General features: G+C 37.8%; 1 protein-coding gene across 1 annotated transcript in view; it reads left to right on the top strand.

Annotated features, from left to right (window-relative positions):
* Window positions 1–14079, top strand: part of OXCT1 (3-oxoacid CoA-transferase 1) — an 84339-nt gene extending 70260 nt beyond the window's left edge. Inside the window, exons 15-17 of the mRNA XM_059833338.1 lie at window positions 3717–3797; window positions 5764–5865; window positions 12631–14079. Coding sequence (XP_059689321.1) covers window positions 3717–3797; window positions 5764–5865; window positions 12631–12666 — 219 coding nt within the window. The 3' untranslated portion in view covers window positions 12667–14079. The remainder of the gene's footprint in view (window positions 1–3716; window positions 3798–5763; window positions 5866–12630) is intronic.
* Window positions 14080–15785: the final 1706 nt, after the last annotated feature.

Below are 15785 nucleotides of genomic sequence, written 5' to 3'. Positions count from 1 at the left end.
TGCATGATTTTTCATTTTATTTTTATTTTAAAATGGAGGGTATTCTTGGCAGTCTTTCCTCTTAGCTAGCCTCTTTTTGGGGTCTTCATACTGCTGCTTCTTTTTTGCTCAAAAGTGAAGATGATGAAGTATGGAAATCTAATGTCTGGAAATCAAAAGCCGCTGTTACAGTTTTCTCTCTATTCCCACCCGCCCCCCCTCCCCCCGTACACAAAAAAATGTAGCACCCGTGAGACCAGTTCTGAAAATCAGAAGCCTTTTATTGGGGTGACTGCTTCTTACAGAGCCCATTTTAGATTCATGGCTTTTTAATTCTTTACACCAAAGATTTTCGCACAAACTTACTGCATCTGTATCTATGCATCAGAGGAGCAGTCTTTCGTCCTGCTCAAAGGCCAGCGTGTTACTGAGTGAAAGAAATGTCTGCATATACTGTGACAGTCTGTTGTGTCTGCTGGCTTTTTAGTGTGCAGACATTTTTGTCATCTTATTCTCCAAATAAATAATAAGAAATCTATCATTAGACACCAAAGTCTCCTGGAAATCAATGGCAGTCAAAATTTAATGGATGGAAATACAGTGGAAGGCATGGGATATACACAGTAGTTTCAATGGACATATTCAAGAGTTGCTGCAATAGGTAGTTCGTGCGGTCAGTTTTGTCTGATTTGTGATCTTGTGAATGATCTTTTAATCCTTTTCAAGTTTGTTTTTTTTTTTTTTTTTATAATAGTAATGGCTTGTTAAACATTAAAATAAGTTTTCTAAGACTTTGAAAGTGCATTCTCCTTTCAGTATGCACATTACAGTTTTTAAACATAGCAATAGGCTAAGTCTTTTCAGTGCAACCAAAATATAATTTGCACTTAATTATGAGGATGAAACTAGTATCTGTCTTAACACTCAAATAAATACTCAAAGAATTTTCCTTTTTTTAAACGCTGATATGTAGTATATTACAAATAAAACTAAATATGTTCTGCTCCAAATTATTTACTTTTTAATTACTTAAATTTTTATATGTAATGGAAACCAAAAGGCACACAAGAAAGATGGCAGAACATCAAGTGAGTTTTGCAGAAGACTTTACAGCTTAAGAAACGCTATTGAGGAAGGGTAACAGAAATACACAAAATAATAAGGGCATGGGCAAGATGAATGCAGAATGGCTAGTCACTGCCATAAAAGAAGTAGGGGTAGCCAAGTGAAATTAGCAGCCAGCAAGTTTAAAACAACAAGAAACATTTTTCACAGCCAGCTAATGAAGTTGTGATGATCGGCAGGATGATGCAGGAGCTCAGAGAATTAAGTCTATATGAAAGGGACTAAACTGTTTTATGAGGTTAAATTCATAGTGACAATTAAATAGCATTGCCCAGAAGCAGTCACTAGCTCAGGAAATCTATAACATCACAGCATGTCAGGAACCAGGAGGGCATATCTGTAGAAGGGTGGTTCAACTTTTGCTCCATATGCTTAGGCCACTGTGAGACACTTGGCAAATAGACTTGAAGTCTAATTCATTATAGTATTTCTTAATGTGTTTTTTGCTAAATTACTTTTTTGTTTATAACCATGAAGAAAAATAGTAGAATGTAACGTTGTTATTTAATCTCTAAACAGTCACTGTGCATCTGTGGCTAATCTGCTAAATACTGCCTAGGAGAAATAAAAGTCAAGTTCTTACCCCCATACCATCATTGACATGTTTTGCAAAACATAGTAAAGTAATGGCTGGTAATTGTTCCATGTTGTGAAATGAGTTGTCTACACCATTCAGAAAAATAGAATGGAAACTAGTTTAAGTACTTGATTTGGACGTGACTGAAACATGGAGCATTGAATTGAAAACTCCTTTCTGTCATTGTGAATAGTTTGGATTTTAATGTATTGTGGAAGATTAAGGACATTTTTGTACTTCAACAACAGAATTTTTTACTTAGAGCAGACTGAAACACTGTAAGGTTTTATGTATCTGCACAACAGTCTCTTCCTTTATCTAAAGAAATCCCGTATGAACTCAGATGGTAAAAATTCATGCAGTTCCATTTGGATTCCTATTCTGGTAATGCCCTGATGGACGTCTACCAAAAGTTGCCTTTGATGCTAACTGGTAGTAACAAATCAAGTGTTAAAAAGGTGGAATGTATCAGTTCTCAGGGTCACGGCAGCCATTCAAGCTATCACCTCTGCAAGTCCATGCATTTCAATCTCAACTGGGTACCAAGAAGAGACACTTAATTTCATATGGCTGAGAAGTAGACCAGATATGTTACTGAAGATATTACAAATAGCACAAATTAATATTGGCTCTTGGGCAAAGTGCACAGGAAGGTCCTCCAGATGGACAAGGTATAGGTAGATCAATTGAAACTAACATTGTTGCAAGTCATTATTTTCATTAAAAGTGAGTGAGTTCCATCAGAGTAGTTGCCTTGATACCAATGTAGATCTTGCCAGTATAATTAGAGTGAAGAAATAGTTCTTCACAGAAAAAGATAAATTCAAAAGCACATGGGTTGTTCATTTTGTTGTCACTCAGGAGTCAAACTGGCTGAGAGGTGGTTTCTGAGTTTATATTATGCCTTAAGGAAAACTGATGACTGTAAATTTAAAAAGTGTTGCGTTCAGATGGTTAAATATGACATGTAATACTCTGAGAGTTTTGAAATGCATAACTGAAAATTGATAATTAGTGAAAAAATAAAAGCGTGATAATAGGAGAAATGTGCACTTAATGGTACCTTTGTAAAATGCCTACAAATACTGACTAAAAATGTAGTGATCCATCTCTTTTAATCCATTCAGAGCTCTTGCAGCCTACATTCATCTAGCAGGATCTAAAGCCATTTGTGAAGTCCTATTAAAAAAAAATCGAAGAAAAAAAAAAAGAGAAGGAAAAAACCCCCAAAAACTCACCACCCAAACCTTACCTGCCCGGTTTCATGTCAGAAGCTATGCTTCTCATTAGGTAATATTTCTCCTGGGATTTAGAGTAGCTGGCATTTGATACCCCAGAAAAGGAAATGCCTTAAAGTAAATCCTATTTTCTATAGATATATATTCTTTTCTACTGTATTTGCATGCTAATTTGTTCTGTCTAAAACAAAGAGATAATGTAACTTCTGTGTAGCACTTGAAGAAGCATATTGCACTCATCTCTTAGTCTGCTTTTGGGCTTTCCTGGAGAGATGGAGGGAATGGGAATTCAACGTGGGTAAAGAAACTGTATTTAGTATTTTCAGAGCATGACTATGCACTTGAGCCCTGGGGATTTGAAACATCTGTGTGTATAGCTGATCCTGCCCATTCTTTTTGTGATAAAGTATAAGACAGAAATGTCATGCCTGCAATGTTTTCCCTAATTTTTGTCCTTTATGTGTCATCAGTGGGGTCCCATGTATCTCTTATCATCACATTGCAGCAGGAAAGACAAATTATTAAGCAGAAGTTTGCAGAACTTCTAAACTCAGGAGCCCACTCAGTGGTAGATTCTTATTAGTCATCTCCCTATATGTGGGATTTAAGTAATAACTGTCCCAAGTTGCCAGAGATGTAATCTGCCATAGAAGTGAATTCAAAGAGTGTTCTGAGTACAGTGAATGTTTCAATAACACTGAATGGCTACAGCTGTGATTTTCATGTACAAATTTGAATTCTGAGCAAGTTGTGTTGTTTTTGAATATTAATGTTTGTCTGTATATTTTTAAACACAGGGCAATGTCCATAAAATCTTGGAAAAATGCAATTTACCACTTACTGGGAAACAATGTGTAAACCGCATCATCACAGAGAAGGTAAAGTACTTATCTTGAATCCTTGTTAATACTTTCCTCCTCTATCCCTAAGAAGGGACGCTCAGTAAAAGTAGTAAAGCTTAGTAAAAATGAAGAATATATTTGGTATCTGTTGCCAGCGAAGGGCAAAGATTCCCTTAGAGTTCAATTCCAGAGGTCTGGGGGCTCATATTTTTCCTTTTAAAGCTTTCACCATTGACTTCTAGCATACTGGACTGTACTCTTAGACACCCTCAAAACAAGATGCCACACATTAGACCTATGCAAAGGGTGTATCTCCTTATTTTTCCCAAAGTATTCCTGAAAATCTGCCGTGTGAGACGCAGATCCTCAAATACAGCTGTAATCACAGCTCATTTTTTTTTTCCAGCAGAGCAACAACTGTGTAGCACATACATGCCAGACAATTGGCATCTTCCATGGTGTATACTACAGACTCTTTCAGAGAAACACAACCTGTAGCTGTAGCAGGGCTTTAATTCTTTTGTCCTTACTTGATTCCATTTGCGAAACAATTTACTCTCCGGTGCAAGTACATGTCAGCATCTGATATTGCTGCTGCTCAAAGTACATTAGTGGATCTTTTCAGCAAAGGATAAGTGACTTAACGTTTTCCTTGTAATCATACTCCTTTTATTATCAGTGTTTACATTTTTAAGGGCTTGGAGTAGTCCCTCTGTGAGCCATCTATCATACTAAGTAGAATGCATCAAAGGTGCTGATGTAGCATTTGCTTTCTCGTGGTGGTATATTGCTACTGTAATTTAAAGGGTTTTTTTCTCTACAAAGTAATGGAAAATAAAGGAAAATGGGGAAGTTTTTCCAGTCTTCTACTAACTGGCCACATACAAATGTAAGGTACCAAAAAATGAGAGTGAATAAGGACTGATAGAAAATAAACAACAAGCAGAAATTTCTCTAAGAGTCACCACTTGTCAGATGTGGTTGCTTTTTTAGGAGATGACACAAATGTACAACAGTACTTAAGATAGTGTTGCAAATTCTGATTCCACACCAGCTTCCTAGTGTGTAAGTTCCTTATGCCCAGTTTCTCTTTTAAGACTTAGAGCAGCTATCGTTTTTCAGTGCCATAAATAGGTCTCATGCGCCCAGAAGACAACTGAACTTTAGTACACGTCTGTGATGAACTTCAGACTTCACTTTCAATTCAAGTTCAGTCTTCACCGGACTTTAGCTACTGACTTTTTTTTAAGGAAAATGGCTATAGACCTTATGGTTTCCTTGGCAACTAGCTTGCAACCTGTGTATCTCCCTCTGCTAGGCACCATTGTTTTACAGGTGTTTTTATGTGATGCGCTTGTGTGCCTTGGAAGTGGAAAGCATATCTTATGAAGACATCAGAAAGAACAGCCTTCCCTCCTTCAGCCACTTCCTCCCAGGCTTTCTGTTAAAAATACAACAAGAAATCTTGTCTTTCTTTGCTAGCTTCTGAAAATTCTAAGATTTGCACTGGGTGTGCAACAGCTCTTGGAGAAGCTTATAGTCTGATGAAGGTGATCAACCACTGTCTACTCCTCCACTGGCCTTAAAATGAAATAGAAAAATGAGGGAGACATTGTCTTTTCCTGTTTTGCTTCAGAATCTCTTGGTGAGCATTGTCTTTCAGCAAAGGACATCTCGGCCCTTTCTTTTGGACCTCCCAATTATCACCAGATTGGAGCAGAAGGCATGGTCCTCATTTCATGCTGTGAAGAACAGTTGCACGTTTTTCTCACAAAACTAACACCTCTCATATTTTGGATCCTTTCAGGTACAAATAAATGTAGCGGAAATCTTTATCGGTCGGTCAGAAAAGTGAAAAGTGAAACTAATTGATAATGGCATCTTTTGTTACTGAGGGAACGCTGCCTACTTCAGCACACCATTTTGTACGATATTACTACTTACATCCTCATCTTCTGCTTTGATAATAGAAAATTAATTGTGTGCTATTTGAACCTGACAGGCTGTGTTTGATGTGGACAAGAAGAAGGGATTGACCCTTGTGGAAATCTGGGAGGGACTGACAGTGGATGATATCAAGAAAAGCACTGGCTGTGACTTCACGGTAAGTCATTTTACAAACAAATATAGTTAGTCTGGTGTCAGAACAAATATTCTCCACAAATACTTGTCACATGAAGACTTGTAAACTCAGTAAGTTTCCTTCTTGTAGGTGAGGGCTGGGTAGATTACCTGTAGGATTTACAATGAAAATAAGAAGATAATTCAGGGCTAATCTAATATGATTATATTGGGAGCATTAGAAACTAGGAAAAACAGAAGGGGTGGAGAAATGACTGAGAGTCAGAGGACAATGTGGAAAGGGAACTTTTATGATGCTTTGAAGAAGGGAGCTGATTCATATCTGAGAGGTGGTTGAATATTTCTTTTTCCACTGTGTAAGTTAGTTTACATAAGTCTCTGTCACTAAGTTTTCATGCTATGTTTAGATGGGGTTGTGAGTCTTCTCAACAGGGGTGACTACACATGTCCACTCTGTGTTACTAGTGCCAATCAATTAAATGCTGTACTGTTGATGTCTTTGCTTTTTCACTCCCATTGCCTTGTACAAATGAAACTTGTGCTCTGCATTAATCCAGAAAGCCACTGCCTTTTGACCTTCACATTCATTCTTAAATCTCACTTAATGCTAACACAAAACTGGCTTAATATTGGAAAGCTGTAGTGCACTAGATTGTAACTGATTGCATACGTGTGGTTGATAACATATAGTTTCTTTATGGTCTTCTACAAGCACATCTTGAAGTCTTCTGTATTGTGAGGTCTTTTGGGGCAGGTCAGCCCTCTTTTGCTGAGGACAGAGAGTATGACAGTGCTGTAAAAATAGCTGGGGAATATTTGGTAATGAAGGGCAATATTCTTCCTCTTTGCAGAGTTTCATGGCAGGGCTAGGGCACATAACTGAAAGATTGCAGAGCATTTGGTATGTTAAAGAGTGTGTTATTAAGGCTTTGAGCATACTATTGGCAGTAAGTAAAGCTTTCTGAGCAGTGAGGCTGTGGAATTTCATTAATTTCCTGTGTCCATAAGAGAGCATTTCTGATAACTAAAAATGATAGTGTATATTTTTCTTGTGGAGTTTTAAATATTTTAAATAAAGAGCTGTTCACTTCTGAAAATACCTTCGTTTCTCTGAGAAAAATTGTTCGGTTAAAGACGAGTGACCTGCAACCGCAGAGTGCGGAAGCTGCTACAAAATCACTTTGCTCTGTTATTAATTTTCCGTGTAACATTTTATGGAAGTCATTATTTTTTAATTTACAGTGGAAGCAACCTTACGTATTCAGCAATTCTGTGTGCAGAAGAATTTATTCAGGTTCTGACTGTGATTTAGGAAAAAAATATCAATTTTTTAAAACTTTGATAATGTCAGGACTTCTTTTTCGTTGGCTGATCAGCCTATCAAACAGCATCCAAAATTAAAACATAAAAATGGCCTTGTAGGTTTATATCTATTGCAGACAGTCACTTTGTTTTGTTCTTGCATATTTAATTTGGGGATTAACTTCATGACGAATTTGAAGGTGGCATGTTTGGTAAGCATTTAAATAGACTGAAACTACAGGAAAGGGCTTTTGTTGTCAGAAGACACCAGTCCTTATGTGTTCCAAACCTGCTTGTTTGGAAGGAGTTGGTTTCTTCATGGTTCAGGTGACCAATATATATCTATTTAATTGAGCATGTGTTATCCAAAGTAAAGTCCAGCAGCCTATGCTCAAGGCAATGAAAGCAGAAGCAATGAGAGAATTCAGAGAAAGAAGTGATAAACTTAAAATGATGGGCTATGAGATTAAGCTTTGCAATAGTATGGTGGATATAGGGCAACACTATTAGGACCAAAGAAAAGATTAGCACCACGCAGTGTCCCTTAGTGCTTTCCTGTAAATGTTACAAAGGAGAGATACACATTTTGAATCTTTAGAATAGCCTGAGGTTAGCAATTGGTGAGAGGTATTGCTACATTCCACCATCTAGGTCCCTGGGATCTGTCTCACTGGGATCAGCAAGGGTCATTCGGCACCATTTCCTAGTTCTCCTGAAGGCAAACTTCAGTGCAGTCTGCCTTGTGTGGCTGCCGTGGTCATGCATGAAATCACGAGACACACTAAAGGAGCTGTGGGCATGAAAAATGTAGATGTTGCTTGGTTTACGCACTTTCATATACTTAGCTTGAAAGCATGTGGCTTGCATAAATTCTTGCAAAGCAATGCTTGCTTGCAAAGCATGTACCTCTGCCAAGGTATGCGCAGCGGTCAGCATTACCTACTGATTGGTAGTTCCAAAAGTGTCTGAAATCTCTGTAGCGCTGCAGATGGAAAGCATGAACCACAATGATTTTTTATTAAACCTGTGGCATGGAAGAGCACTAGCTCTTCCTTTCTTTTTTTTTTTTTTTTTTTTTCCTCCTCTAAAGAATGTTTCCAGGCCACAGTAACCCAGCTCTCCTGCCACTGAAATCCTTGCTCAAACTTCTATTGACATCTGTTACAGCAAGACCGGGTTGTGTAATATTGGACCCTTGATGGCCTGATTTTCATACTCAGTGAACACCTACAGCTCCTTCACTTAGTTTTGGAGTTCAGAAAATAAGAGATTTGAGCGTTGTGATAGGCATTTGTTCAGAAAGCAGCATCCTCAGTCCTTTTTTCCGCATTTCAAGACACTGCCCCAGGCTTACTTGCAAGAGTAACAGTTGTGCTTGTGATTATTTATGTTCACTGAATGAGACATCTTGTTCTTGTTCATATCGGTGACAGGAACTTTAGTGGTATTGTATTGCTACAGTAAAGGCAGTTTTTTGGATCATATGTTTTGCTAGTTTGAAAGAGAACTAATGGGTGGAAAATGAGGAGTTGACCCTTTTCTAGCAGCTTTTTTCAGTGGATGCAGTGAATAATCTGAATTAAAACAAACATCTCTTCAGGTTCATTACAAGTAAGATTTTAAGGGATGGCTCTACCTTCATATATATAACTATCTTTCCCCATGCAGACTGCTACTTTTTGGAGAGAACTTTATAGCCTGTATGGCTTTCTTTGAGATACATTTGGCTATACAGTCCCATTTTCACAGCCTGCTTGCATATTTGGAAAAACATCTCCTAAAGGGCATTTCAACACCAAAATGTCAGAGAAAATGTGATTTAGAGTCAACAATCTTCATTACAGAATGGCATCATATCAAAAATAAACAATTCACCCTCGATTTTACTGTGCTGTGAAGACAAAGTGTTGGCTTATCTTGCATGCTTAAATCAGATTTGCTGTAGCCTAGCATGTAGATCACCTTGGCAGCTAATCTGTTTGGGCTTCTACAGGCTTATACTGTTGATGAGACCATGAGAGAACAGACTGAGATCCATACTTTTGCTGATGTATTGAATTATAAAAATGATCCAGATAAGTCTGTCTGGGTAGAAAGTCCCCATTCTCCGCCTTGTTTTTTTCTTGATGTAAAAGCTTGGTTTTACAAAATTATCTTAAAAGTTAACATGGAGTTTGGGAAAAGCATCTGCCAAGGAAACATTAGGTAGTTAAATAGAAATTGACTAGTGTGTGTTTAAAAAGAAATTGACTGTCCAAGTTAAAACCATATCCTCTGTTACTAACTGACTTGATTTTCTGGAAGTACATTTTCCTTTGAGGCAACAGGCTGTTGCAGGATTGAGTCCATTTTTAAATGGATGTTGTGTTTTTTCCTGATCAATCAGCCCCACTGCATAACTCACATTAGGAACAGATTTTTGTGCAAAGGCTGATGTTGGAATTGTGGTTTGCTTTTAGTTGCAATTTCATGTAATTAGGAGTTAAAAACGCATAAGCAACTTCTATTATTTTAACAAATATGCTAACACTGGTCGTCTTTTTTTTTTTTTTTTTGAGAGGCTGTTTCTATGTTTTTGAACAATAACTTGCTTTTGCACACCTGATAAGGTAATTAGAAGTTATTAGGACTCACCATCATTCAGAATCAGGCCTTGAAAGAACTGCTTGCTATAAAGAAACGTAATGAAATAAGCATAGGGCTGTTTGTGTAGCTGAAAAATGTAGTTTGGGGTAGGAAATCAGAGTCAACAAGCTTGGACTGCAGGTAGTCCCTGAGGCTGTGTGTCCTCTTACCAGTTCAGATGCTGTGTACAGGACTGCCCAGGCAAACTCCTCCCATTACACCTACCTGTTAAACGTTTGCAAAGTATTTTGAAGCTTCCAACATAAACTGAGCTTCCTGTAAGTGAAATAATATTAAGAATGTGTTGCTTAGGAGGTACTGTAAGAAAGTAGCAACTCTGCAGCTGTGTACTGTAAAATAGTCTTCATAAGCACATTCAGCCCTTACCAAATGCTGTGCTTTTAGCACAGGGTGTTACCAAATTGACTGACTTTACTGGGATTTAAAGCAGTGGACTCAGGGGGCTTTCTGCATTTCAGACTTGATTGCTCCTTGTTTTCCAAGCACAAACCATCCCTTTTGTTACATTAGCATTTTTCTTTTAATCCCATTTTATTTAGAGCAAACAGTTGTATTTGGGTCCTGTTCTGAGTGGTGCTGGGCTCTCGCCACCTCTGTTATCTTCAGCAGGCATTGTGGCACTTCAGCACTCATGCGGATCAGACCCTTTCTGAAGCAGATAGTGGTACACACAAATGACAGCTGTTAGCATCAAATGTGCAGACCTTACATTTAATGTAAAATGCTCATTCAAATGTAAAACGCGTGTGGTTTTGATGGCATCAAAATCTACAACATAAGAAAAGCAATAATCTCCTTCAGTAATTGCCTTTTGTCATTATTTGCAGAATATAGATTTTAATGGTGCTATCTTCATCCTCCAGTTTTTGCCTTTACTTCAATGGAACCATCCCTGGGTGAGGCAGAAATAGGCCCAAATTAAGTGAGGCACATAGGCACTTGGAGTCAGAAATGTTGAAACTTTTCTGGAACTAGTCCAGGAATGCTGGTGCACTAAGGGAGTTTTTCCAGCTCCTCTACACTTGTACCTGTTACATCTATTTTATTATCCTAGCTCACACACAACTTTTTGAAAAATCAATGATCAGTTTGCATCCATTGAAAACGTTTCATTAGCATTTGATACAGTAAACACATTCTTCATGAACTAAGCTTTCCTTGGTGGCTATTCTCATAAGGTTATAAATGATGATATATAGTGGCTGGAGGAAGCAGAATGTAGAAATCTAACTGGTACAGGAAATACAGCCCTGTACCTCTGAAAGAAAGAGTCTTTAATGCTTGGAAAGGCCCTTATATATCATCCTTTTATGAGTTAGCTTGTTCAGTACTGTTAAGTGAAAAAGATGGGATAAGGAGGCAGAACGAATGCAGTATGTGATGTTTCAGTGGGACACATTAATCAGCTAGGAGCCAGATTATCTGTGGAACTGTTTTTCATCCTGAACAAGTAAGATCACATGAGTTATTCTTGATCTTCAGCCTGGGGCACCTATTTAAATAGGGCTGGGAACAGGAGATATTTAAAGAGGCTTGGATCTTCTGTGGAGAGCTTTTCCTCAGGGTATTTGTGTAGACCTGCGGTCAGGGTTCAAGCAAATGTTAACCATTGCTACTCTTCAAAGTCGTCTTTGTATTGTTCTCATTTATACCTTCTTTCCTCATCTAGTTTCCTATATAGGCTTACTGTGATTTTTATTTTTTTTTGGTCTGCTGGATATCTTGTAATATCACTAATTGATTTTTATGAGTATATTGAATTAAAGCAATAGAATACGTGTGTCCTCACACAAAAATGAATGTGAATGGAAAAGGCAATTAAAGAAAAAAAAGGTAAAATTAGAAGTATTAAACTATATCATCATCAAACAAATCAAATGAATGTGAATGGAAGAAGGCAAATTTTACCTATTTTTTTAAAATTAGAAGTATTGAATTACATAATCATCAAATAAATGATCAAATCAAATGTATACTTATACTATAGGTACAGTATGTGTATAATATACATATACATTTGATTGTATATCCCCTGCTAATATGCATGTTCCAAAACTCAGTTGACTACTGCACAGACCCAGCATTGATAGGCAGCATCCCGTCTCCTGGTGGGCGGAGAAGAAAAGCAGAATCAACTTGGCTGTTGAGCAAAAAAGGGAAATCATCAGTTTAAGATTCCTTGGCATGCTTGTTCTAATACTGCAGTGGCGATTCAATCGTGTATTGAATATAATCTGGTTTGTTGCCTCTGCATCATTCAGTGTATTGATGTGTGAATGCCAGTGGATTAGAACGTGATGGCTGAAGCCATTGCCCATCTGCAGCTATCTCTCCTATTGCTGTTCATGGCAAGCACAGCCACACTGTACACAAACTATGACCATTTATGGGCCAGTGCATTAACTAAGCCGCAGTCTATTTTTGAGTTACATTCATGTGCCATCCTGTATGCTGTATAATTGAGGAGCTGCTTCACCTGAGTTCAGCTATCCCTTCTGCTGGCACTGGAAGCCATCTGAGAAGACCATGCGATTAGCAGGGGCAGATACAGGTTCAGCTGTCCAAGTTTAATCTGCTTGCATTCTTAAATCAATAACCCAACTGAAAACAAATGAAGTTTAGAGGCTGGATACCAGTGGTACACATATGTTGTATTTCTGCATCAGAAAATGTAGTTGTGGGAGTGTTTATTTCTGAAATACTGCAAATATATCAGTTTAAATAAATACAGTTTCTCTAGTCTTCAGTGGCACATAGTTGGTAGAGGTGGAAGTGAACAGTGGGTTGTACTGCTATATCTGTATGACAACTGTTGTGTTTTTTCTCCCTTTTTTGCTAGGTTTCGCCAAAACTAATACCAATGAGGCAGATTTAAACGTGAAATACAGACTGGGCTTAACTTGCCAGAAGGCTTGTTTCCAAATGGGAGCTCAGTGAAGAGAAATTGATGACTGTTTTGCAATTTTACTACTTCTTTTTTTTTTTTTTTAAGGGCTTTGTAAGTAGTTTCCAGATAGTTAAACTCAGGCTGTGACTATCAGCCTAAATTGTATTTTACTTTCCTAACATTACCAATTTTAATGGAAGGGTGAATTTATTCTTTAAATTTTGAATAATGTTATACTAAAATGTTAATGAACATTGTCATTGCCTTGTAGTCTCTCTGCCAAATACTACATTTTTTACACAGATTCAGAAAATGACCATACACAACTTATGATTGCCTCTGCTTTTCCTGATGTCATTAAGCTTACAAGTCACTCTGTTACTCTGGAGCTATAGCACTTACTATGTCCATTCTTCTGTAAAGGTGTGGGGATTTTTTCTGGAGTGGTCTATAGCAAATGTACGCAGCTGTAGAGAGACATCAGGAATATGGACTTCCCTTTTCCTGAACCTTTTAATAAGTCTGTGACAAGACTGTTTATACCAGTGGAAATAACTGGGTCCTTAGCCCTGAATGTATTTGCTGTTTCCACGGTGTGTGTCTGTTGGCATTAAGAAGCCTATACCTCCCAAAGTCCAACTCTGACGCCTTTTATTTAAATCATACAAACTAGAATGGGGTTTGTATGAAGGAGGAAGATCAAAAAGTTTCCATCCCCATGCAGGCCACTGGTACCTGCACAATTTTCCCGCATGAACCACTCTTACTTTCCAGATATAATCCTTCTTCCCAGCCCCCATTCAAAGGCAAATGAAGATTCTTTCTGGAGTGAGATCTGTCCTTCCAGTGTTACACAGAGAAACAGTGGAAGAGAATGTTGTGGGCACTTGGAATAGTTTTCTGAAGGGAATGCAATTGGTTAAGGGTAAAAGCAGTAAGTTTGCACCATGTGCCAATCAAGGTGTTGGCAAAAACTAAAGAGTTTGCAACCCAAACTCATGATAACTAGAATGAATGCCATGAGACAATCAAAATGAAAAGTCATTCTGTCATGCTGGTTCTGCTATTTGATAAAAATCTTTCTTTCCCTGTTATTAATTACAAAGTGACTGATGTATTTGCAAATAGGTAATATGACAGGATTGGATCTCACATACTAAATCAGCACAATATGTTTTTATTATACAGAGCACGAATTGACTGGAAATCTGCATTTACTAAAATACAGTATTCTCTCCAATTATAATGGTTTCTGTCATTCATATAAATAGGAACACATAAAACACTTCAGTTAAAATAATTCCTGGCATAATTTTTGACATCAGGACTGGAGCAGATTCAGTGACCGAAAAACATGTAAAATGTAGATGCACAAATAAATATATATATATATGCCTATCATACATGTGATAAGCAGTGTTGGGGTATGGTATAGAAGGGCATTCTAATACTAGATGGATGAGGTATTCACCATAATTAGTGTTCGTTCTGGAAGGAATGTAACACATTTCTAGGGAACCAGATAGGAAAATCCTGTAATATTTAGCTCCTGTACTAGCCTTTGTCCTTCATTTCTCCATTCTAAAATAAGAAATGCTTCTCTTTTGCGGGACAGTTACAAAATTTGTCTTGATCCACACATGGGTTTTATAGCAGTAAAACTGTATTGATTAGAGAGATGATTTTGTTTAGTTGCACTTACTCTAAAGCAATTCTTTGATAATCTCTTGTCAATACCATAATAGGTTATCCTTCTTCCCACAAAGGAATAAACAAAATGCCTTTGTAAGCACCTTTATGCTCGTACAAAAGTACTCCCATAATACTAAGTTGTATGACTTGAACTCCTGGGTGCTAATGGGTGGTAGGCCGTTGTATAGCCTGAATGTGTAGGCAAGACCTGATGCTGAGCCCATGGGAAAGAAACGTGTTGTACAAAGGCTAGTGCTAATTTCATTATTAAATATATACAAGTGATGTGGTTGATAGGTAATTTGCATGCAAGACTTGAAACTATATTGATCAAAGTGCTCCAGAATATCTTAAACCAGGATTAGCACAAGTTAGTTTTTACCTAGCTTTAGTTTTCACCTGTTTTCTTTATTTAGGTGTGTTCCCTATGTTATTAACTCGTTCCAAACAAGTTACTTTCTTAAAGTTTGGCCATTTCTATTGCTGTGGAGGTGGACTGAAGTTCTGCTCACAGAGGTTTTGCAGATTGAAAGTCTCTATATAACAAAAGTTGACTATTTTAGTTCAGTATGAAAGAGTTTTGGTTTTAGATAGAGCAGCCCAGAGGCCTTTTCTCCAATCCGTAACAATGCTTCAGTGACAATTCTGACCCTTGTGGTGCTGTACACAGCAAAAGGTGCCTATCTTTGCCTTCAGGGCCAAGGATGGGTGAAGAGCTACTCTGGGGAGATGGGTGTGATCCCTGAAGGTGTCTTGTTCATTGTCACTCAAAGCTCTCATAGAGAGTACCCAGAATGGATGCTGGTTTTAGGGGAGGAGTATAAAAACTATTCTACAGGGGAAGAGAGTTACTATTAACTTAACCAGAGAAAAAATATTTATTTAAATAGCTGGGGAAGTCTTAAAGGAATCTATAAATGAAATGTTGATCTATTGCAATTGCCTGTGCTACGTTAGTTGTAGGACTGATAGTTAATTACAACAAACATTTATTGCCATATATAAAGTACAGGAAGTAGAGGAAGTGTCTGAGGGCAGCATCAGGTGTATGCTGCTTCTGCCATAGAACTATGCTTTGCTGGCATATGCACAGAAGACATTGTTGTCATTAATATATGGCTATAAGAAGCCTAATGACCTGATAATGTCTGGGAGTTCAGCACCTTAGTTTCCGAAGCAAAGACTTAGGAGCCAAGAACTCCCCAGTTTCAGCTTTTCCAGTTCTCCCCTTACTGCCTTGAGAAATGTCATCTGTGCGCCTTGTCTTGTCTCCTGTTGCTGGAAAAGGACATGTTTTTCTTCCTACCTCACAGGGATGTTGTGAGAAATAACCAGCTAAGGTCTGTGCAACAGGTTATTTTTTCTCTTCAGCTTGGAGATCACACTTGATCAAGAGTATGGAAGAGGACTTGAAG

The sequence above is a fragment of the Gavia stellata genome, chromosome Z, assembly GCF_030936135.1.
Source record: "Gavia stellata isolate bGavSte3 chromosome Z, bGavSte3.hap2, whole genome shotgun sequence".
In the NCBI taxonomy this organism is placed as follows: Eukaryota; Metazoa; Chordata; class Aves; order Gaviiformes; family Gaviidae; genus Gavia; species Gavia stellata.
The sequence above is the reverse complement of the archived record's forward strand: the minus strand, read 5'-3'. Positions and strand labels throughout refer to the sequence as shown.